Source organism: Bubalus bubalis, chromosome 1 (genome assembly GCF_019923935.1).
Source record: "Bubalus bubalis isolate 160015118507 breed Murrah chromosome 1, NDDB_SH_1, whole genome shotgun sequence".
In the NCBI taxonomy this organism is placed as follows: domain Eukaryota; kingdom Metazoa; phylum Chordata; class Mammalia; order Artiodactyla; family Bovidae; genus Bubalus; species Bubalus bubalis.
This window is the reverse complement of record NC_059157.1, coordinates 125,577,392-125,601,153: the sequence shown is the minus strand read 5'-3', so window position 1 is coordinate 125,601,153 and position 23,762 is coordinate 125,577,392. Positions and strand designations below refer to the sequence as shown.

General features: G+C 44.3%; 1 protein-coding gene across 2 annotated transcripts in view; it reads left to right on the top strand.

The window, feature by feature from the left end:
* Positions 1-18,262, top strand: part of ST6GAL1 (ST6 beta-galactoside alpha-2,6-sialyltransferase 1) — a 34,643-nt gene extending 16,381 nt beyond the window's left edge. The window contains exons 3-5 of one of the 2 annotated variants that reach the window (XM_025286764.3): positions 13,866-13,964; positions 15,174-15,348; positions 17,685-18,262. In XM_025286764.3, the coding sequence (XP_025142549.3) occupies positions 13,866-13,964; positions 15,174-15,348; positions 17,685-17,932 (522 nt within the window). In that variant the 3' untranslated portion in view covers positions 17,933-18,262. The remainder of the gene's footprint in view (positions 1-13,865; positions 13,965-15,173; positions 15,349-17,684) is intronic. The other variant, XM_025286772.3, reaches the window with a different exon arrangement.
* Positions 18,263-23,762: the final 5,500 nt, after the last annotated feature.

The window sequence follows — 23,762 nt, the reverse complement described above, 5'->3', positions numbered from 1 at the left end:
TGGAATTCTTTCTGTGCAGGCATTACTGAATTGAGAAGGGGACATTCAAAACCTGTATTTAATTTGTGGAAAATAGCTGTGTTTAAAATAACCTCTCTCTGACCTCACACCCCATTTCAGCTCAGTTACCACCTGTGACTAGTGCTTACACCTCACTCAACCTTAAAAATTTTTTGTCTACACTTTGAGGTCATTTGCTAGGAATTTTTGCATCTATGTTCATGAGGGATGTAAGTTTGTAATTTTGTAATTTTCCCTTCTTATAACATCTGTCAGTGTTTTTGATATCAGAGTAATGCTGCCATTGTAGAGTGAGTTGGGAATTGTTCCTCCAAAATTTTTCTGGAAGGGTTTGTGTAGAATTAGTGTTACTGTTTTCTTGACTGTTTGGTAGAATTCACCAGTAGAGTCATCTGGGCCTAGAATTTACCTTGTGGGAAAATTTTTAGCTACAAATTCAGTTTCTTTAATAGACACAGATAGTTATTCATGTTACTTGTTTCTTCTTGACTTCTTGAGTTTTGGTAGTCTATATCTTTCAAGAAATTTGTTCATTTCTTCTAAGTTATTGACTTTGTTAGCATAAAGTTGTTCATAATTCCCTCATTATCCTTCTAATATCTGTGGAATGAGATGTGATGTCTGAGGTGACATGACATCCTTCAAGGTGAGTCATAGTATTGGAAATCCTAGAGCTAAAAATGACTTTGGAGATCAAGTAGCCATTCATTCATTCCAGAATGAGTTATTGATCACCTGCTCTATGCCAGACTTTGTGAACAGAGCTAGAACTCATCCACTAACAACAGCAGAACAGAAACAGATATGCTCCCTGCCCTTGTGAAGCCCAGTGTCTTGCTTGATCATTTCATTTTACAAATGAGATAACTGAGGCCTGCGAAGAGAAGGTGACCGGTACAGGTGCACGCAGGGCAATGGCAGGCCATGTAGACTGAAGCCTTCCTGACACTTGGCCCATGACTCTTTCCTGGTTCTCTGATGACACCTTCTAAGTCCATGTTTTCTCACTCCCATTATCTTATTTATCCACCTCATTTATTACCTAGCTCTCCCATTAGGAGAGGAATCATTGTGGTCTGTTTTGTTCACAGATGCCCAATGCCCAGCTGCCAGAATAGTGCCTATTACATATCTACATTACATAGTAGACGTGCAAGAAATATTTGTCTAGTGAAATATAGTCCGGGGAACCTTCTCATTCAATGGATTGCCTCCAAACTTCCTCCAATTTATTTTTTTTTTTTTTGAGCTTTTTATTTAGAAAAACTTGAAAACTTCTAGAAAAGTTGCAATAATATGATGAATACAAAGAATGCCTATATACCATTTACTTAGATTCACTTATTATTTTTTCATTTTACCCCATTGCCGTATCATATGCCCTATCTATCTTTCATAATATCTTTTATTTTTTTCATTTGAGAGTGCTAGTGGTAAAGAATTCACCTGCCAATGCAGGAGACCTGGGTTTGATCCCTGGGTTGGGAAGATCCCCTGGAGAATGTAATGGCAACCCACTCCAGTATGCTTGTTTGGAAAATCCCATGGACACAGGAGCCTGGCTGGCTACAGTCCATGGGTTGCAAAGAGTCAGACATGACTAAAGCAACTTACCATGTGTACATCACAGACATTAATCCCTAAAAACTTATTACAGACAGAGAGTTTACAGCTGCCTCCCCAAATTTGTACGTTGAAACCCTAACTTCCAGTATGATAGTATTTGGAGGTGAGGCCTTTGGGAGAGAAATATGTTTAGATGAGGTCCTGAGGTTGGGGTCCCCATGATGAAGGGATTAGGATCCTTATAAGAAGAGGGAGACCAGAGCTTGCTTGCTCTCTGCCACGTGAGGACACATTGAGAAGGTGGCCCTCATCAGTAAACAAATGTGCTGGCACCTTGACCTTGGACTTGTCAGCCTCCAGAACTATGAGAGATCAACGTCTTTTGATTTCTACCATACCTAGTCTATGGTATTTTGTTCTAGTAGCTGGAGCAGACTTTGTTGTTGTTGTTACTGAGAAGTGGAGTGCTGCTGTAACAAATACCTATGTGTGAGTTGCTTTGGAACTGCATACAAGATTGCCGGGAGAAATATCAATAACCTCAGGTATGCAGATGACACCACCCTTATGGCAGAAAGTGAAGAAGAACTAAAGAGCCTCTTGATGAAAGTGAAAGAGGAGAGTGAAAAAGTTGGCTTAAAGCTCAACATTCAGAAAACGAAGATCATGGCATCCAGTCCCATCACTTCATGGCAAATAGATGGGGAAACAGTGGAAACAGTGTCAGACTTTATTTTGGGGGGCTCCAAAATCACTGCAGATGGTGATTGCAGCCATGAAATTGAAAGATGCTTACTCCTTGGAAGGCAAGTTATGACCAACCTAGACAGCATATTAAAAAGCAGAGACATTCCTTTGTCAACAAAGGTCCATCTAGTCAAGGCTATGGTTTTTCCAGTGGTCATGTATGGTTGTGAGAGTCGGACTATAAAGAAAGCTGAGCGCCAAAAAAATTGATGCTTTTGAACTGTGGTGTTGGAGAAGACTCCTGAGAGTCCCTTGGACTGCAAGGAGATCCAACCAGTCCATTCTGAAGGAGATCAGTCCTGGGTGTTCATTGGAAGGACTGATGCTGAAGCTGAAACTCCAATACTTTGGCCACCTGATGTGAAGAGCTGACTCATTGGAAAAGAGCCTGATGCTGGGAAAGATTGAGGGCAGGAGGAGAAGGGGATGACAGAGGATGAGATGGTTGGATGGCATCATCGAGTCGAGGGACAGGGGTTTGAGTGGACTACGGGAGTTGGTGATGGACAGGGAGGCCTGGCGTGCTGCGGTTCATGGGATCGCAAAGAGTCCAACATGACTGAGTGACTGAACTGACTGACTAATATTTGTGGAAGGTAGAACTTGTGAGTGAAGAAACTGGATATCTAACTGATGCAAGATTTAGAAATTGTTTAAGGGGATGTGTTGGAGGAGTGGCTTGATTCCTCATGAATGCTTTTATTATAGTAAAATATGAGAGGAGAGAAACAAATTGAAGAAGGAATTATTTAGCAAAAAGGAAACAGAACTTAAGATTTGGAAAATTCCCAGCCTATCTGTATATTGCAAAAAATAAGAAAGCTTGTTTTGACAAAAACTCTAAGGGGATGGCCCAAGAAGCATTTGATTTAAAAGGTCAGTTTGGGAGTGAACCACAGACCTAATCAGCCACCCTAGCAGAAACACTGCTAGTTTGAACTAAAGAAGACAAGATGAAGGCAGGCTGTCAGATTTAGATTCTATGGGACCAGACTATAGAGCTCTTTGCCTGCAAACAGATACCATTCTTCAAGACAAGGGATACCAGTGGTGATTCAGAGACCATCAGGGCTGCTTCCTTGGTTCCAAAGGGGAGAGAGGATTGTCTTGACTTCAATAGGCCAGATGGCAGCTGCCCAGGGCCTTGGTGGAGTGACCCCTACCCAGCAGAGCCACGTAGGTGGGACTCATGCCCCACCACATCCATAATGCAAGCATCAAACCAAAGAGATTATTCTCCAGCCTTAAGCTATAGTGGTATTTACTTTGCTAGGCTTGGACCTTTTTGGAACCTGTCATTTCTTTATTCATTCCAATTTCTCTCTTTTGGACTGAGACTCTATCCTATGCCTGTTCCACCACTGTATTTCAGAAGCACATAATTTATCCAGTTTCACAGGTTCACAGCAGGAGAAGGTTTTACTTCAGGTTGAATCGTTTGGTTCTTTTCCGGTTTAGATAATATTTAGATAAGACTTTGGATGTCAGCCTTTAGAATAGATGCTGGAATGAGTTAAAACTGTGGAAGATGTTGAAGTGGAATTAAATGTACTTGCATGTGAGAAGGACATGATTTTAGGAGATCCAAGGGTAGAATGTTATGGACTCAATGTTTCTCCCCCAAATTCATACCTTGAAGTCCTCAAGATATAAAGAAGTTCTTGAGGGTGAGGCTTCCATGATGGGATTGGTGTCATAAACAGAGATACCAGAACTTGCTCTCTTTCTGCTATGGGAGGACACAGGAAGAAGGCAACCGTCTGCAAGCCAGGAAGTGGGCCCTCACATGGGAAGTGAATTTGCTGGTACCTTGATCTTGGACTTCCCAGACTTCAGAGCTGTGAGAAATAAATGTCTGTTGTTTAAGGCATTCAGTCTGTGGTATATTTGTTGTAGTGCCCTGAACTAAGGTAATAGTTTAATGTGTACTTCCTAGGAATAAGAATATTATCTCAAGTAAGCAAAACATAGTTTTCAACTTCATACATTTACATTGATACCGTACTTTAATCTGGCTGCATTGCAGTTTTGTTAATTTCTCCAGTAATGTCTTTTATAATTTTTCTTCTAGTACAGAATCCAGTTCAGGATCAGGTGCTGCATCTAGTTGTCATGCCTCTTCAGTCTCCTTTAACCTGGAATAGTTCCATGGCCTTTGTCTTTAAGACATTTAAGCATTAAAAAAAAAATTAAGTCCTTTAATTTTTTTTTTTTTTTTTTTAGCATTTATCTGATGCTTTCTCAAGAGTAAATTCAGTTTCTGCACTCTTCGCTGGAAAACTGCACAAATGACATTGTGTCCCTCTTAGAACATCACATCAGGAGGCATCCATATCCATCTGCCCTTCAGCTGATTTTTATTTTGAGCACCTAAATGTGGTGGTGTCTGATGAGACCACTGTATAATTACATTTTCCCTTGGAATCTATGAGTGAACACTTTTAATACTATGCCATTACTCTGCTCTGCATCAAAATTTCCTGCTACATTTAATATGTAGCGATCAGTTTTGCCTGAACCAATCTTTACTATGATGGTTGAAAAATGATGGTCTTTTAATTCCAGCTCCCCCTCCTCCATGTCATCTAGTTAGCACTCAGAATTTTACTATAAGCAAGAAGCCTCCCTTCTCATCCTCCATTTATTTCCTTCCTCCCACTTTTCCTCCTTCCCTCCCTTCTTTCTTTTCTTTCTGTATTTGTTATTGGTAAAAACTTATAGATTGCTATATTTTCAATGGTTTATAATTCATTTTATAGTTACGAACTACCTAAGTATTCAGTTTTTCCCAGGTTTGACAAAGGAACTCCTAGTGGGAGTTCCTTTAAACTGGCTCTTGTTGTTCTGTGACATGCATGCCCTCATCATTTCTTTAAAATACTCCTATACTTTCTGGCATAACAAGATGTTCTAGTTCATTAGTACCTATATGTTGGGTTTTTAATATTTCATATTTATTAATTTTATCCTGAACATACACACAAAGTGTTCTAGATCAGTGATGGATTTCTTATTTAAATGTGTGTGTTCAGTTGCATCTGACTCCTCTGAGATGCTATGGACTGTAGCCTGCCAGGCTTCTCTGTCCATGGGGTTTTCCAGGCAAGAATACTGGAGTGGGTTGCCATTTCCAACTCCAGGGGATCTTCCCAACCTAGGAATTGAAGCCACGTCTCTTACATCTCCTGCATTGGCAGGCAGATTCTTTACCACTTGGGGCACCTGGGAAGCCCTTTATTTAAATCCCTTACCTTAAATAATAAATGCATTAATCTCTCTCTGCCTTAGTTTTTATTCTTAGGGCAATGCAGTAAGAGCCAGGCCAATTATCCTACATGAGTAGCCAGTACCCCATAAGGAACAAAAAGAAGTGATTTTTCTCCCTTGCTTATAAAAGGCAGGATGTAGCTGTCCTCTTTTCCTCCTAAAGAGAGTCCCCTTCTTACTCCAGCCCTTTGGAATATAAATAAACCTATCTAGAGCTCTCTCTGGGTTCCTAGGTCTCTTTCTTCCTACTCCAGAATATCTCTTAGAATATCTCTGTATTAATCTTGAGTTATAGTTGGAGTTATAACCATTTAGCTTCTCAGGTAGATAAGCAAAGTTTCATTATGTTTGGAGTCAGAGAAGAGCAGTTAACTAGACAAATTAGCTGTAGATTTTATTATCATGATTTATAAAGTCTCAGGAGTCTAGGGCTTTTTGCAAGAGTGCTGAGACATCATGGTAAGTTTTACTTCCCCATACTATTCTACCCTAGTTCTGGGATATGCCATTTCTTCCCAAGGAGCTCTGATTCCTTTAAGTGAAAAATGACATTAGAAACTAAGATTTAGGTACTAGGTATGTTCATGCCTAATGAAGTAATCTTTGCTTCTTGGCCCTTTCAGTAGGCAGAGGAAATATATACTGGTATACACACAATACACGTACTTGTGTATTTGTTCATTTATATACATGCATGTGAAAGTTGCTCATCTGACTCTGTGACCCTATGGACTATACAGTCCATGGAATTCTCCAGGCCAGAGTACTGGAGTGGGTAGCTGTTCTCTTCTCCAGCAGATCTTCTGAACCCAGGGATCGAACCCAAGTCTCCCTCATTGCAGGAGGATTCTTTACTGTCTGAGCCACCAAGGAAGCCCATATATATGCATACTGCTGTTGCTGCTGCTAAGTCACTTCAGTAGTGTCTGACTCTGTGTGACCTCATAGATGGCAGCCCACCAGGCTTCTCTGTCCCTGGGATTCTCCAGGCAAGAATACTAGAGTGAGTTGCCATTTCCTTCTCCAATGCATGCATGCATGCTAAGTCGCTTCAGTCATGTCCCACTCTGTGCGGCTCTATGGACAGCTGCCCACCAGGCTTCTCTGTCCACAGGACTCTCCAGGCAAGAACACTGGAGTGGGTTGCCATTTCCTTCTCCATATATATGCATACTTGTAGGTATATGTACACATCCATATCAGATCAGATCAGATCAGTTGCTTGGTCGTGTCCGACTCTTTGCGACCCCATGAATCGCAGCACGCCAGGCCTCCCTGTCCATCACCAACTCCCGGAGTTCACTGAGACTCACGTCCATTGAGTCAGTGATGCCATCCAGCCATCTCATCCTCTGTCGTCCCCTTCTCCTCCTGCCCCCAATCCCTCCCAGCATGTACATATGCCTGTTTTAGAAATGATAGACTCTACTTGATACCTCAGTCTATTCAGATAAAGGTACTTGCCTTTCCATTGTGTATTTGCATCCCCTCTTCTTCCACAGTGAGAATCCTTCTAACAACATCAGCACACTGATTTATTTGGTTATATCTATAATACATCTAGAGTAATTTTAAAATTGTTTTGTGTATCTCTACATAAAGCAAACCTATTTAAAGTTCAGGATTTGTTTGCAGTTCTCTTTCACACCCTGTCCAAAATTAAGGGTTTATGGCCAAATAATGTGTACCTAAGTTACCTTGATGAGCTATTCTGTTTCTCTTCACTTTATGAATTCATTTGAAATTCAGTTGTACTCATTTTGTTTCAATTCTAGGTTTTTCTTTTTCTTCTTCTAAAAAAATATGCAGAATGTTAACATGCTTCTAGAATTCAAAACTACCCAAAAAGGCATACTCAGAAAAGCATTACTTCCTACTGAATTCCTTCCACCCTATTTCACTACCACCCTTTGTATATAACTACCGTTTTGTGATTTCTTCTATCTGTAAAGACAGATAGATGTGTATATGTGTTCTTTTTTTAAATTCCCATATTTTGTACAAAAATACAGTGGACTGTATATGCTCTTCTATACTCTCCTTTTCCCCAGTGCTTTCTGGAAATCACTCCATATCAGTTCACAGAAATCTTCCTCATTCTTTGTTGCCTCAGCATAGTACTCCTTTGTGGGTAAATTTCACAGCTTATTCTATCAATCTCCTTTGCTCAAACATTTAAGTACTTTCCAACCTTTATTTCCCTTACTACTTTATGGTTCTTTGAATGACTTTTCCTGTGTTTACAGGTTGAATGATAGAACCCTTGGATTTTGGGTTTGTGGTAGGTTTCAATTTGTGGTGCCCTTCTGTTTAGCACTTCCCCATCTAGATCCAGTTTGCAAAGGTCAGGTCTTCCTTAAGACCCACAGACTCCATATTTTCAGATCTCCTCAAGACCCTGAAGATCCTTTTGTCTTCCTAGAGCATTAACTAGCTTTGCAACTGTGGCAGATTTGCAAATCTAACAACCAGAATACAAACTTTATCATCCCTTAACATTTTTGAAAGAAGATTGCTTAGTATAATGAGATGTTGGGCAGACCTTACTTTGTACTGTAGCTCCATCCCTTCCGAGCTCTGTGTTGTAGGCCAGGTACATAATCTCCTAGAGCTTCCTCTTCAAGCCCTGTTTGGGGCCTGGAAATAATGTGAGGAGTAAATGAAAAGACATCAAACTGGACTGTTGTGTGAGTTTAACAAAACTGTTAAGTCTAGACTCTATAGTTAAGATGTATCAGTATCTACACCCACACCCACACCACACCCACACAGAAGGTGTATTAATTTCCTAGGCCCACCATGACAAAACACCATAGATAGTGTGGCTGAAACAACAGTGATTTATTTTCTCACAGTTTTCTGGGGCAGAAGTACTAGGTCAAGGTGATGTCAAGGTTCGTTTCTGACAAGGGCTCTTTTTGGCTTGAGGATGGCCACCTTCTATGCCATTACGTGTGCATGTGAGTTGAAGGTAGAGAGAGATCTCTGCTATCTCTTCCTTGTCTTATAATGACGTCAGTTTTATTAGATAAGGGCCCCATCTTTAGGACCTTATTTAATCTTATCTCCCCAAAGCCTTATCTCCAACATAATTACCTAGAGGATTAGGGCGTCAACATATGAATTTGGGAGGGACACAATTCAGTTTGTAACAGAGGGAAAGAAAGATTTGGTAAGAAAAAAGACCAACATACTCACAGTGGGAATATCTGAAGAATGCAATTATATATGATTACTTTCTTCTATATGTATATAGATAGATGGATGTGTGTGTGTGTATGTGCATGTGCATTCTTGTATTCTCTTTTAACTTTCTGCAGTGACTATTTCTAACTTTGACTAGAAAGCCTACTTTAAATGGGTGTCTAAATAGCAACAACCCATCTCCCCAGTGTAGTCTTTCCCTGGCACTTTCTCCTTGGGTGTCCGTTGCTCTGGAAATGACTTACTTTCCTCATCATGAGGCCCTGGGGATCCCCGAACTCAGGTCAGACTCTGCATGAGGGTGAGTACAGGAGCATTTGAGAAGATCTTTATTTTTAAGTCCCTTGTGCTGCAGTTGGACAAAGGACTGAGATGTTGTCCAGACATGTCTAGTCACCCAGGCAGGGCCTTACAGGATGGTCATGTCTTATAAGGCACCTGGGGCCCAGATAGGGCAATGACCCTCCTAAGACCACAAGCGAGTTAAACACAAAGTAGTCTCCCAATTCCCCAAGCACTTTTAAGCCTTTTTTTGTTGTTTTTGAGGAAATCCTTGACTCTTTTATAAAGGGGTACCAAAATTAATATGGTAAGTCCAGAGCTATGTTCTTCTAAGGTTGAGGGGTGCTTGCTGGTTTCTCCTCTTTCCTTCCACCAGATCCCAGCCCTGGTCACTTTCTTTTCCGTCTCTCCAGATAAAATAAGACTTTACCTTCACCTCTTCTTAATTTTCTAGGTTACTTTCTCACTTGTCTCAAGTGGCTCAAGTAAATGACCATTTCCCCACTGTGTACAGTGAGAACTGAGATCAGTCTGATCCTCAGAGTGTGCTGGTTTATTTGAATATCTTGTGGTTTATGAATACAACCCTGTGGGAACAGAAACAAGTCTGCTAAGAGCTAGGCTCTGAAATCTGGTCCTGATTCTGCCTTATACTCATCTGGAAGTCTCAGACCTCAGTTTACCTTCTGAAAATCATGGGTTTGGATTCTGTCTTTTGAGGATTTTCCTGTATGACACATGAAAACTTAGGAAGCAAAATTCTCGTGACACATTTTCTTGTTTTTTAAATAATATTTACATAGCTGTGTCGGGACTTAGTTGTGGTATGCAAGCTTAGTTCCCCTACAGTGTGTGGAATCTTAGTTCCCTGACCAGGGATGGAACCCAGGTCCCCTGCATTGCAAGGTGGATTCCTAACCACTGACCACCAGGGAACTCCCTCATGACACTTTCATACCCTCATCAAGTGCTTTCTTTGACGTTTTCTGCCACAGGTGTCCCACCCTATCTTCTTAGCAGTGAAGTAGGTAGATTAGAAGTGTAGAATCTGGAACCAGACAAAAGGGATCCCATTCAGACTCCCCGAGTTACTAGCCATATGGTTTGGGTAAACTACTAATACTTAGCATCTCTGAGTCTGCTCCCTTATTTATAAAATGGGTATATTAAGAATTGCTACCTAAGATTGTTGTAAAAATGAACTAACATATAAAAGTATCTGGCTTAGAATAAACATCATTTAAGCAGCATCTGCGATCATCATAGTTATCCTTTATCATAAAGGAGAAAACTTTCTGCATCTCTCTTGGATTTGCGAGGACAGTAACACCACAGACCCTGGGAGAGTATCAAGGTGCAGGAAGTACTGCTCCTAGCCTCCGGCTTTGTGTACTAAAAAGACAGCTTGAGAGAAACATTTTAAAAAATCCCAGTTATCTCTAATCCTCATGAGTTAGGGATAAATCACCTGGTGTCAGTCCTCTACATAGAAAGCAGCATAGCTTAAGAAAGGACACTTTCAGTATACCAGCAGTTTCTGGTGGTGGGGTGGGGGGCTGTGGAGTGGGATGGGTTCAGGGAGTGAAATTGTAGAGTTCAGTCTTAAAAGTCATGTATAAGATAGTGTGAGGGTGTCCCTCTGCCCACCCCTTATGTCTATCTTGCAAAGCCCTGTCTGCCAGGATGCCCACTCTGCCTTTGGACTATAGCACTGAATTCCTGTGCTGTGAGTTATGTTTCCCACAGAAAGAGGACAGTACTTGATGTTGGAAGATGTGGGTCCCACTTCTGGTTCCTGTGGCCTCTCGCCTGTGGCACTCCAGGCCAGTTGTCTCATCCTTGAACTTCAAAACTCTATTCTATCCCCACATACCAGCTGCTGTTCTTTCCATGTTCTCGTTTTAGGAAAGTGGCCTGAGGGCCAGGACTCACCTTGACCTCTTTTTCCTTCACTTTCAACATTCAGTTAGTCTGCAAGTCTACAGACTTGGTTCAATTGTCCAAGGTTCAACTGTCATTGAACTCTTGCAGCAACTCTATTAGGTAGATACTATTGACTTGATTATTCATATTTGTACATGAATTATTCATACAGCTGATGGTTTCTCCATCATTTTTACTTATGCTATAGTAGCATCTTCTATCTGAGTTTCCTTTTCTGCAAAAATTCTAGTCCAGAACACTGGTCTGTTTGGATCCTTCTCACGAGCCTTCATTGGTCCTGTAATCTACTGAGGAAAGCCTGAGCTCCCCCGAGTGGCACTTACCTACATTTCTCTGACCCCTTCAGGGTCTCCTTTTGTGTCTAAGCCACACTGGACAATCTTCAATTCCTAAACAAGCTCTTCACTTTACTAACTAGAATTAGGTTTGTCGGCAAGTGACAAGAATACTCTGCCCACCTCTCAATACTAGTTTAACAAGATAAAACTATACTTATCATGTAAAAGAAGTCTAGAGCTGGTATAGTGTTCCAGAGAGTCAGGAACCCAGACTTCTACTACCTCGTGCATCTGCCATTGTACCATGTGACTTCCACTTCATGGTCCAAGGTGGCTGCTCAAGCTACAGCTGTTATACCCACCGTTTGCAGCAGGAAGGAGGAAGGAACAAGGAAGGTCATAACCCTGCCTCTAAGAACAGTTTCTGGGAGTCACACTTGCTTACACACCATTAGCTAACATTTTGTCACAGAGCCACACCTAGCTGTTAGGCTAGGAAATTTTTATTTTGGCTCGTGTTTATTTTAGATAGCCATGTGCTGAGGTAAACATTGCTTCCAAGGAAGGAGAGGATGGGTATGGGGTGACACCTAGGAGTCTGCCATGTAGTCTCACATCTGGGGGGTGTGCACGTTGTTCCTCTGTTCAGGTCCTCTTCCCTCTCCCTTCTCAGTCCCTTGGCTTGGCCTAGCCTTATCTGTCCCTTAACACTGATACCTCATGCCCATCCTCACTCTGGCACCCTGTGACTGCCTGGGGCTTCTTAGCACCTACTACAACTGCACAGTCTCTGGCCAAGGTGGGCCCACCACCAATATTTCTTCTTTCAAAGATACACTGAAGAAATGGGATTATGTTCTTCAGGCTCCCAGGACCTTCCTACATCTGGGGGGAAAGTATAGCGATGGGGTAGCTGAATGATCTTAAAGGCTCATGGCAGACTGCCGCTCTTGGTTGTAGAGACAACCCATCTTCCCACAGTGGGACACTGTTCAGATCTCAGCCTTCGTGATGGTGAGCGATCGATGTGGAGAGGGGTTACTGTTGTGATTCTTGCTTTCAATTCCAGTCAGTTCTTGATTTGATTTTTGCCATTTGTTTCTCTCATTTTAAACCTGGGCAGTATCTCCCACATGCCTTTTAAGGTGACTGACAGCTGGTCTCGCGTATCAGCTTTGTCCCTTAAGAGGGACACAACTTCTTTCATTGCTAAGCCTTCAGGTCCCTCCTTGGTCTTTCTCACTCCCTGCAGTGCCCCCACTGGGTCCTCAGGACAGCTCCTGAGATAGGAGGGCAGTGTTACCTGCACTCACAGATGAGACATGAGGACCTAAGTGACCGCCTGACTTGCTCGCAGTCATCGGACATGTGGCAAAGCCAAGAACTGAGCCGGGTCTTTCTGTAATAAGTGTAGTAGCTTTCACCTTCTGCTGCCACACTTCATATTATTAAGTACTTTAATTAACATTTCTGTGCATAATTTCTTCCCAAATTTAGAGTCTCCTAGGATAAAAGGCAAAATGTGAAATTACTGAGTCAAGGTGTATAAATATACTTTTTAAGAAGGCTGTTAATGTGTTTTGCAAAATTGATCCAGCAGGGATGTCCTGTGGAGCCTTATCACAGTCACATTTTGCCCAGGCTAGTCCAAGAGTTGGGGAGCCTGAGAGTGTGGGGAGGAGAGGGGCTGGCTGGTTCCTCAGCGAGGCGCATGTGAGCCTCCCCCCAGCCTGGGGGGAGTCTCATGTTTAAGTGTATGCCATGGCCCCTCCAGTGCTTTGGCCACCTCATGCGAAGAGTGGACTCATTGGAAGAGACTCTGATGCTGGAAGGGATTGGGGGCAGGAGGGAAAGGGGATGACAGAGGATGAGATGGCTGGATGGCATCACTGACTCGATGGACGTGAGTTTGAGTGAACTCCAGGAGTTGGTGATGGACAGGGAGGCCTGGTGTGCTGCGATTCATGGAGTCACAAAGAGTCAGACATGACTGAGCGACTGAACTGAACTGAACTGATGGCCCCTCCACATGGGCCAACTACTTTGGTGCTCAAGCACAGATTCTGCCATCCAGTCCAATGTGGCAGAAACCAGCGCCTGTATTGGACTCTCAGATGTCCCGTGCCTGTCTCCAGCATGCTTTGTAATAGTAACTACTACATGCCGGGCTTGATAGGTGACTGAAAGGCTTTTCAGAGATCATTTTGGTTATATGTGATTCTGACTTTAAACCTCAGCCCCCTGACCTCCATACGAGGCATGACCACAGAGGACTCTCTACCCCAAGCCATGTTCACTGTACCCTTTCTCCAATAATCTCAAAAGTCTGAGTGGAACCCTTTGTGCTATGTGGCTGATGGGTTATGACAAAATGTCCTTTAAGGTCCACACAGTTCCAGCTGTCATCTTTGCCTTCTTCTCACAAGTTCTGCCCCAAAACTTACACTTCACTGGGCTCTAGGGCCTCAGGTGGCACTTATGATGTGACAGGTGGTTCTACAAGCCAACACTCACATGTAAATGTCCAGGTGACAGCCTGTCTGTGTCTTCCTGCAGTTGGTCACCACAGAAGCGGGCTTCCTCAAAGACAGTTTGTACAATGAAGGAATCCTAATTGTGTGGGACCCATCTGTTTACCATTCAGATATCCCAAAGGTAAGTGGATGTCCATGGGAAATTGGGATTGGGTCACCTGTTTTCTATACATTTCCCTGACGTACTGGGTTTTTAAAGTTGTGGTTGACCTAGCCACCTTGAGGGCTGACTGGTTCCATTTCAGGGCACCTCACTTTTGGATTAGTTGTTCAGGAGGATTCCTCTATACTAGTGCTTTCCATGCCCGCCCTGCATTGCCATGTATTTGTCTCCCAACTATGGTCTGTATCAGGAGTAGTAGTGGCTGGATTTCCCACCATCTGGGGTGGACTGTGTTCTTGTGATAATTTCTGATGAGCAGTAGCAGGCATAGACAGTTGTTACTCTCTCTCCTATACACAATATTACCATAATATTACTTGTCCCACACTTCAGTTTCCAGACACTTTTCATTTCACTCTTATAGCAACAGAAGGAAGTAGGCAGAAGCATGGTTATTCCCATTTTACAGATGAGGAAAACAATGTGGTGGTGGTGGTAGGGTTATCTGCCTGGGACTCGATTTGCTAAGCAGAGGGCCCAGATCTGCAACATCAGCTTTTCCAGGGCAGGAGACAGTCTCAGTCCTGCTGGGCTCTAGCTTCTCTGGCCTCTCACTGTTTGTCACACAAGTCAGCTGGCCTCTCCCTGGCATGGGCTGCAATGGCCACAGGAGAAAGGCTTTGAGGAGGAGGGACAGAGAGCACTCTCCTTGGTAGACTCAATTCTCATGCTGGACACACCGGTATCTGACAGGCTCTGGTGATCCCTGGCACCCTCCTCTACCTACCTCAGTTTACAGTTTTGCACTGATCTCACTTAGAACTTAAATTTGCCTGGGTCAGGTCAAGGACTGTGAGTCCACAGCTGTGGCAATCTGGGTCCCAGTTTTCACCCCTTTAAAAAAGAGAGGTGGGGTTAGATAGGGCCAAGAGCCCCTCTCAGCTCTGATCTCTTTCCCAGTCTATGATCCTGAGATCTGAAGCTGTTCCATGGTCACCAAGATCAAATGTCCCTGTGAGCACAGGCTATGTGCTGGGTGCCCTGCTATCAGGTGAGAGCTGTGATATGGAGAAGCATGGAGTCTATCTCGATGAAGGGATGTCTCTCAGGAGTCTGCCAGGAGTGGTCCCTCCCCACCTCCCCTAGTCCTCAGAGGATGATGAACGCCGGGGTGGCAGCAGACCAGCCCATTGCTCTCCTTGAGGAGACCTCTTCCTTCTTTTTCAGTGGTACAGGAATCCCGACTACAGTTTCTTCAATAACTTCAAGAGTTATCGTAAGCTGCATCCTGATCAGCCCTTTTACATCCTCAAGCCCCAGATGCCTTGGGAGCTGTGGGACATCATTCAAGAAATCTCCTCGGAGCTGATCCAGCCAAACCCCCCATCCTCTGGGATGCTCGGTGAGTCCATGTCTGAGAAGACCTCTGGTGCTTGTCTCTACAATAGAGTAGCTTTCTTCTGGGGTCTCATTCGTTTGTTCATTTGCCAAACAGTTGCTAGTTTTTGCTATATTTTTATGCTGAGGCAAATTCCAACTAAGACACAGAGATCAATACAATAGAATCTTCTTCCTTAACTTCAGGGTGTCCAGTGGGAGCATTCGGTCAGGTGTCTGAGGCAACATTCAGTTTGTGCCAGGAAAGCGTGACCAGCTTGGTGCCATAGGAGAGAGGACCCCTTCTAGGGAGACAGCCTGAGAACTTTGTGGAGAACAGGACCAGACCTGGGAAATGGGAGATTTGGCAAGTGGATGTGGAGTAAAAAGGGAAGCAGAGAAAAGATGAGGCAGGAGGAGGGCTGGGACTTGGGTGAGGCCAGCCAGGCACCTACTTCAGATGTACAATTTAAGGAGCTGCCACGAAATTCAGAAACAAATGATATCTTAATAGTGTCTTTAAAAAAATCACAGTGAAAAATTTCATGATAGACAAGATATTAAAATTTTAGATAAAGGATCAGTAATAATGCCATTATTGTCCTGAGCCATATTAGAATCTGAAGAAAAAGGAAGAATCAATAACATTCAGAATTTCACCTAGTGACCACCCTATCTGTGGCCCTGAGAGAAGACTGAGTGGTGAAGCTGCACTTAGTTTGGGGGTCACAAATGGAGTTGTGGGTGCCGATGTGGGGGTGGGCCAGGGTCAGAGTGCCGAGGGCCCTGAGTGCTGGCTGCAGACTTCTTCTTGGACTTACTCCACAGCCCTCTGCCCTCACGGCCTGTCTGCCCCTCGCTGCCTCTCACTGAGTCCAGCTGGACCACAGGCACTTTCTGCCAGATGCCCCCTGGCACTGGCATCGCCTACCTGCCTTCCCTATTAGACTGCAGCTCCCTCAGGGCGGAACTGTGTTTGCCTCTTCCTTGTGGGGGCACAGGATGGGCCTGAGGTAAATGTTCTTTGAGTAAATGAACAAATGCTTTATTATCAGAGGCATTTCCTGATAGAGATGAAGGTGCTTCCAGTATCCCATCTGCTTTATGCCTTTCTCTTCAGCTTTTGGATAGGTGCCTTGGGGGTGCTTCCTGGACCCCTTTTGAGCAGGAGTAGATGGAGAGCATCCTAGGGACACTCTCCTGTTGCCCTACTTCCTGCCTTTGCTTGTGCTGTCCCCTCCACCAGCAGTCCTTCCCCCTTGCCCATCCCGCATGGCCAGCGCCCTTGCCAGCCCCGACACCAGTGCTCCGGGGGGCTCATGAGAGCTCGCTCTCATAGAAGCCTCCCTCCCCTCATCTGGAAGCACGACTGCTGGGCCATCATCACTTAGTTGCATATGTCTTTTCTCGCCCATCATAGCAGGGTGGGGACAGCCAGAGGGGGTTAACAGGGCTTTCCCCATGTCTAATTCTTCTGGAACAGAGCTGCTGCTAGCAGTTTACAATTTTGCTGTTAGTAAGAACTGTTCATCATAAAGGTTCCCTATATTTATGGTTGACAAGAGCAGTCTTAGAGCCATGATCTTATTGCATCTGAACAGTAGCCTATGTGGTAGGGAGAGTGGGTAGATCGCCGCCTTGGGACAGGGAGAACCTGAGGCCCCTAGAGGGATGTGTCCTGCAGGAGATGACTGAGCCAGGTGGGGACAAGCATGGGGGATGGGAGGCATCCCCCATCTCTTGTTGGGTCTGCGCCTCTGTGTTCTGTACCCCTCCCTGAGCGCACCACCCACCACACACTCTCAGCTCCTCTCTTCTGTCTGACTGAGCCCATCAATACAGACCAGCGCATGCTCCTGTAACAGCTGTCCCCCTCTCATATGAGGCACGAAGCTTTCCTTCCCCACACTGTTTCACCAGGTACTACTGTAAGAAACACCTTCCAAATAACCAGCTACGAGGCTCATCCAAGAGACAGACATGAGAGAAAGTAATATCTGCATGGAATGGTTCTGTCTCCTCAGTCACCTTGCCCGCTCTCTTCATAGAGCTTCTTGACAGTGATCAGTTCATTGACTGATGGTGGAGCCCTTCAATTCATTAATGTTTAGGGAGGACCTGCTGGGCACCGGGCTCTGACCTGGGTGCTGAGCATACGAAGGTTCGTGAGCCCTGCACCCTGAGGAGCAGCCTGTTGGATGGGCTTACTAGAGCAACTCACACTGGGAATCACACTCATGGACAGACATTCCAGACATACCTCTCCAGCTTTCAGGGCATGAGCTGTGGGGCTCCCTGGGCAGAACTCTGGGGAGCCAGGGTGGGTTGTTGCACAGGACTCAGCTCTGCTCTCCTCTCCAGGCATTGCCATTATGATGTCACTGTGTGACCAGGTGGATATTTACGAGTTCCTCCCATCCAAGCGCAAGACTGACGTGTGCTACTACTATCAGAGGTATTTCGACAGCGCCTGCACAATGGGCGCCTACCACCCACTCCTCTTTGAGAAGAACATGGTGAAGCACCTCAACCTCGGCACGGACGAAGACATCTACCTGCTTGGAAAAGCCACGCTGCCTGGCTTCCGGACAATTCGCTGCGGAGCATAAGCTCCCCAGCCAGGCCTCCTCACCCTTCCCCACTGGCATTTTACAGCTGGTCTTCTGGCCACCCCGGGCCTGGGAAGGAAGACTGTGTTCCTGAATAATCACAGCCCACACTTCAGGCAGCAAGAGCCCTGGGGCTTCAGAAACTGAAGGGCAGGGTTCCCAGCCCAGCCTGCCGTGTTGTCACGGGGGTTTGTGAACCCAGAGCCTCCTGTCTCACTCATATATATACCTATTTAGCATTCCCTCCAGAAACGGTCCTCCCGCCCCCAACCTAGGTAAATGCAAGATCCACCTTTCCCACCAGGGCTGCCAAAACTGGTCTGCTTTCCCCACGAGAATGATGTTGTTATTGCGAACCAGGGAAACAGGAAAAAAGGTACAGTCTCTATCCTCACAGAGAAGGTGATGGCACCCCACTCCAGTACTCTTGCCTAGAAAATCCCATGGACGGAGGAGCCTGGTAGGCTGCAGTCCATGGGGTCATGAAGAGTCGGACATGATTGAGCAACTTCACTCACTTTTCACTTTCATGCATTGGAGAAGGAAATGGCAACCCACTCCAGTGTTCGTGCCTGGAGAATCCCAGGGACGGGAGAGCCTGGTGGGCTGCCATCTATGGGGTCGCACAGATTTGGACATGACTGAAGCGACTTAGCAGCAGCAGCTCCATCCTCAAGTTGCCTATAGATCAGTGCGAGAGACCAGATAGATTCAGTGTGCTTAATGCACTGGGGCTTGTGGGTGTGGGCTTGCTGTATGGCTGTTTTTGCACCCAGGAGGGACCACACCCTTCCCGTGTCAGTGGGTGATAGAGGGCTTCATGGAGCTGGGGACTGTGAAGTGTAAAATCCACTTTTTCCTTTAGAAAAGGAGAAACATGTCAAGCAGATTTTGTCTAAGTCATCTGAGATGTGTGTTCCTATCTGCCTTTATTACCTGTATTTAAGATCTGCCTGAGTTTACAGGCTCAAGGTACTTTTTGAGGAACCCCTCTCATGTCTGAGGCATCAACTGAAGCCCCATACAGATGCCAGGCAAGCCAGATGCCAAAACCCTGATTTCCCCAGGCTCGCCTGGCCTGAGCCTAGCCTAGCCTACCAGCTGGGTGTGCACAGCCTATCCAAGTCTTCCTTTTTGATGCCCACCCCCAAACCTCCTCCTGCCATCCTATTTTTCCCTTTAATCTTCCCACTCCCAAATTACTTTCAAGCATTTTACACTTCAAAATTTCCTGACTTTTTTTTTTTTAACCTTCATGGGCCTTTTGTGAAAGGCCTCTCAGGGAGTGGGAATGTGGTTTCCTAGGACTTAAGAGTCGCTTTCAGAGGTCAGAACCTTGGAGATCATGACTAATTCTCACCAGGTGTATCAGAGCACTGTGCCCCAACCCCACCTGCAAGGGAGCAACATCAAAGCCTCTGGACAGAGGCCTGTCTGCTGTGGTCTATCCACACACACTCTGGACCATTGTGCTAAGTCCCCTCCCCTGATGGGGAGCCACACTAGACTGGACCAGGCTTCTGGACTCCTGCGCTAGCCCTATGTGCTCATGGGTCTTGAACGTTTGAGGTCCAGACCAGCTGTTGTGGAGCTTGAGTACTCATTCATGGTCAAACCGCCGGCTTGTGCAGGCAGTAGAAAGAGCTCTGGAGTGAGAAGCCCTGGCTTTTCAAAGTGATGCTCCCCTATTACTCGCCATGCCACCATGGGCAAATTCTCCTCTCTGAGCCTATTTCCACATTTGTAAAATGGGTGGTAAGCCTGCCTCACAGGTGCTCTGAGGGTTACCTGGGAGAAGGCAGGTGCTCAGTGCACACTGGATTCCTACCTTCCTTTACTAAGATCCTGCCCTGTGTCCACACCTGGCAGCATCCTGCTGTGAAGCAGGCCAGAGAGTGGGCTTTGTCCTCAGGGAATGTAATGTCCTATTGGGAGACAATAATACCTACCCTGCTTGGAACACCCTTGCAACCATCCGAGGGAGTGGAGGGTGCAGAACGTGTCCTTGCTCAGGCCTGATCCGCTCTGGGAAGGGCAGAGCACTTGGGCCACTGGCCACTGTGACCCCAGGCTTTTCCATGTCTGTGGGCCCAAGAATTCCTGAGAGTCACTGAATCATGAGCATGGAGTGCAGAGGGAGGTGGCATTCTATCGCCAGGAGAGATATGTTGGTATGGACACTGAGACTACACTGGGTAGATGCTAGCTTTTATATGTTATATTAAGAGATCAAGTTAATTTAATTGTGCTTTCTCAACCTGGAAATGGGTAGATTGCAAATAAGATGTGGATATTCTCATTAGTCTGGTTAAATGTTTTATATTTGTGACAGGCAATTTAAAAATTATGACTGTGTCTTGTAGGAAATCCACTGTCTCTAAGCTGTTCTGTTTTATTCAGTAGCCATCTGTTCATTCTCTATCATGAAGTCCTCAAATCTTTCCATCTCAATCAAATAAGCTATTGATATTGGCCTGGAGTTGAGATGTCAGTCTCAGAAACTTCTGAATCATGTCCTAAGCTATTTCTGAATTATCCAAAGATTATGTAAAATTTTTAAATAAATGATTGTTCAAAAATGGTATCCCTCTTTTCTTGTTAAGGGGACAACTGCTCATTGTTAATTCTTGTCTCCGAAGAAGACACGACAGGAATCCTGAACCCCCAAACCCTCCCCCATGAGCTCCTCTGCCTTAGCCTCTTGTCACTTCTACACGAAAAGAACTACTTACACAGCAGGATATCATCTATGAGATAGCGACTGGTTTGTTTTCTTCCTTTTGCTCTTGCTTGGATTCAAATGACAAAGCTGTTGTTCATCCAACACCTCAAGGAAGGGCTGCAGGAGGACAGAAAGCAGAATGAAAGGAAGTTCTCACCTTGGTTTCCAAAAGTCTAAAACCCTTAAAGGAACAATGACCCAAGGGAATAGCCAAGTTGTTTAGATACAGAAATTTCTGCCCAAACCTTGGGAGAAAGGGAGTTCAAAAGAGGAGCGACAGAAAAAGAGATTTCAATTAGTTTGGAAACTGAGATCTGTGCTTGCCAAATTTACAATAGCCTTAAGTCTCTTTTAGGTCCTTTCAACTGGTGAGCTGGGTTTTGGGGTGGCACCAGGCTTCTCTGTTTGGACCTTGTGGGGAGCTTCTGCCACCTCCACAGGTTGCCTTTTCCCTTGGGTCCTACTCTGGTATCTGCTGCTTATTTTAAGGTGTGTATGTTAGGAATGCGGGAGGAAGAATGAGAACCTGGCTTCTTTACCTTATCAGCCATTTAAGCAGAAGAAAGACACAAATCACAAAAAGAAAGACCAATAGAGGGAGAGTGGTACTCACCTAAAACCTCCATGCCCACCCCACCAATAGCACCCTTTAAGCCCAACTCCAGGCTGTCTGTTCTTATAGAATGCTTTACACCCTGGCAGTATGCTTTACTCACACCAGTAATGGCTCCACAGCTAGAAGCAAGAGGCGGAGAAGGGGGTACTCTGGGACTGCCGCCTCACCTATTCCCAGCTCCTTACCCCCTGTGTGGCTTTGGTTTCTACTTCCCATGTGACCCTCGGGGCAGCCTTTGTTCTGTGATGTATGGGGAGTGCATTATGACCCCAGGGACACTTACCACTCTAACTGGGGCAGAAACACCCTAACCCAGAAAATTCATCCCTATGGGCTGGCGTAATGGCATCAGTTTCAGGAGAGAAGAAAAGGCCTTACCTGCACCCATGACATCCCATCACCTGGTGCATTTATGCTGCCATCCAGTCCTTCTCAGGTCAGGATTGACTGGAAACAAGTTTATCATGGGAAGAGGAATTCTAATTCTTTAATTAATTTATTTTACTTTACAATATTGTATTAGTTTTGCCATACATTGACTTGAATCCACCATATGTGTTCCCCATCCTGAATCCCCCTCCCACCTCCTTCCCCATCCCATCCCTCTGGGTCATCCCAGTGCACCAGCCCCAAGCACCCTGTATCATGCATCAAACCTGGACTGGCGATTTGTGTCACATATGATATTTTACATGTTTCAATGCCATTCTCCCATATCATCCTGCCCTCGCCCTCTCCCACAGAGCCCAAAAGACCGTTCAATACATCTGCATCTCTTTTGCTGTCTCATATACAGGGTTATCATTACCTTCTTTCTAAATTCCATATATATGTGTTAGTATACTGTATTGGTGTTTTTCTTTCTGGCTTACATCACTGTATAATAGGCTCCAGTTTCATCCACCTCATTAGAACTGATTCAAATGTATTCTTTTTAATGGCTGAATAATATTCCATTGTGTATATGTACCACTGCTTTCTTATCCATTCATCTGCTGATGGACATCTAGGTTGCTTCCATGTCCTGGCTATTATAAACAGTGCTGTGATGAACATTGGGGTACATGTGTCTCTTTCGATTCTGGTTTCCTCAGTGTGTACGCCCAGCAGTGGGATTGCTGGGTCATATGGCAGTTCTATTTCCAGTTTTTTAAGGAATCGCCACACTGTTCTCCATAGTGGCTGTACTAGTTTGCATTCCCATCAACAGTGTAAGAGGGTTCCCTTTTCTCCACACCCTCTCCAGCATTTATTGCTTGTAGACTTTTGGATAGCAGCCATTCTGACTGGCGTGAAATGGTACCTCATTGTGGTTTTGATTTGCATTTCTCTGATAATGAGTGATGTTGAGCATCTTTTCATCTGTTTGTTAGCCATCTGTATGTCTTCTTTGGAGAAATGTCTGTTTAGTTCTTTGGCCCACTTTTTGATTGGGTCTTTTATTTTTCTGGAATTGAGCTGCAGGAGTTGCTTGTATATTTTTGAGATGAATTCTTTGTCCATTGCTTCATTTGCCATTATTTTCTCCCATTCTGAAGGCTGTCTTTTCACTTTGCTTGTAGTTTCCTTTGCTGTGCAGAAGCTTTTAATTTTGATTAGGTCCCATTTGTTTATTTTTGCTTTTATTTCCAATATTCTGGGAGGTGGGTCATAGAGGATCCTGCTGTGATTTATGTCGGAGAGTGTTTTACCTGTTTTCCTCTAGGAGTTTTATAGTTTCTGGTCTTATGTTTAGCTCTTTAACCCATTTTGAGTTTATTTTTGTGTATGGTGTTAGAAAGTGTTCTAGTTTCATTCTTTTACAAGTGGTTGACCAGTTTTCCCAGCACCACTTGTTAAAGAGATCGTCTTTTCTCCATTGTATATTCTTGCCTCCTTTGTCAAATATAAGGCGACCATAGGTGCGTGTATTTATCTCTGGGCTTTCTATTTTGTTCTATTGATCTATATTTATGTCTTTGTGCCAGTACCATACTGTCTTGGTGACTGTGGCTTTGTAGTAGAGACTAAAGTCAGGCAGGTTGATTCCTCCAGTTCCATTCTTCTTTCTCAAGATTGCTTTGGCTATTCGAGGTTTTTTGTATTTCCATACAAATTGTGAAATTATTTGTTCTAGTTCTCTGAATAATACCATTGGTAGCTTGATAGGGATTGCATTGAATCTATAGATTGCTTTGGGTAGTATACTCATTTTCACTATATTGATTCTTCTGATCCATGAACACGGTATATTTCTCCATCTATTTATGTCCTCTTTGATTTCTTTCACCAGTGTTTTATAGTTTTCTATATATATGTCTTTTATTTCTTTAGGTAGATATATTCCTAAGTATTTTATTCTTTTCATTGCAATGGTGAATGAAATTGTTTCCTTAATTTCTCTGTTTTCTCATTGTTAGTGTATAGTAATGCAAGGGATTCCTCTGTGTTAATTTTATATCCTACAACTTTACTATATTCATTGATTAGCTCTAGTAATTTTCTGGTGGAGT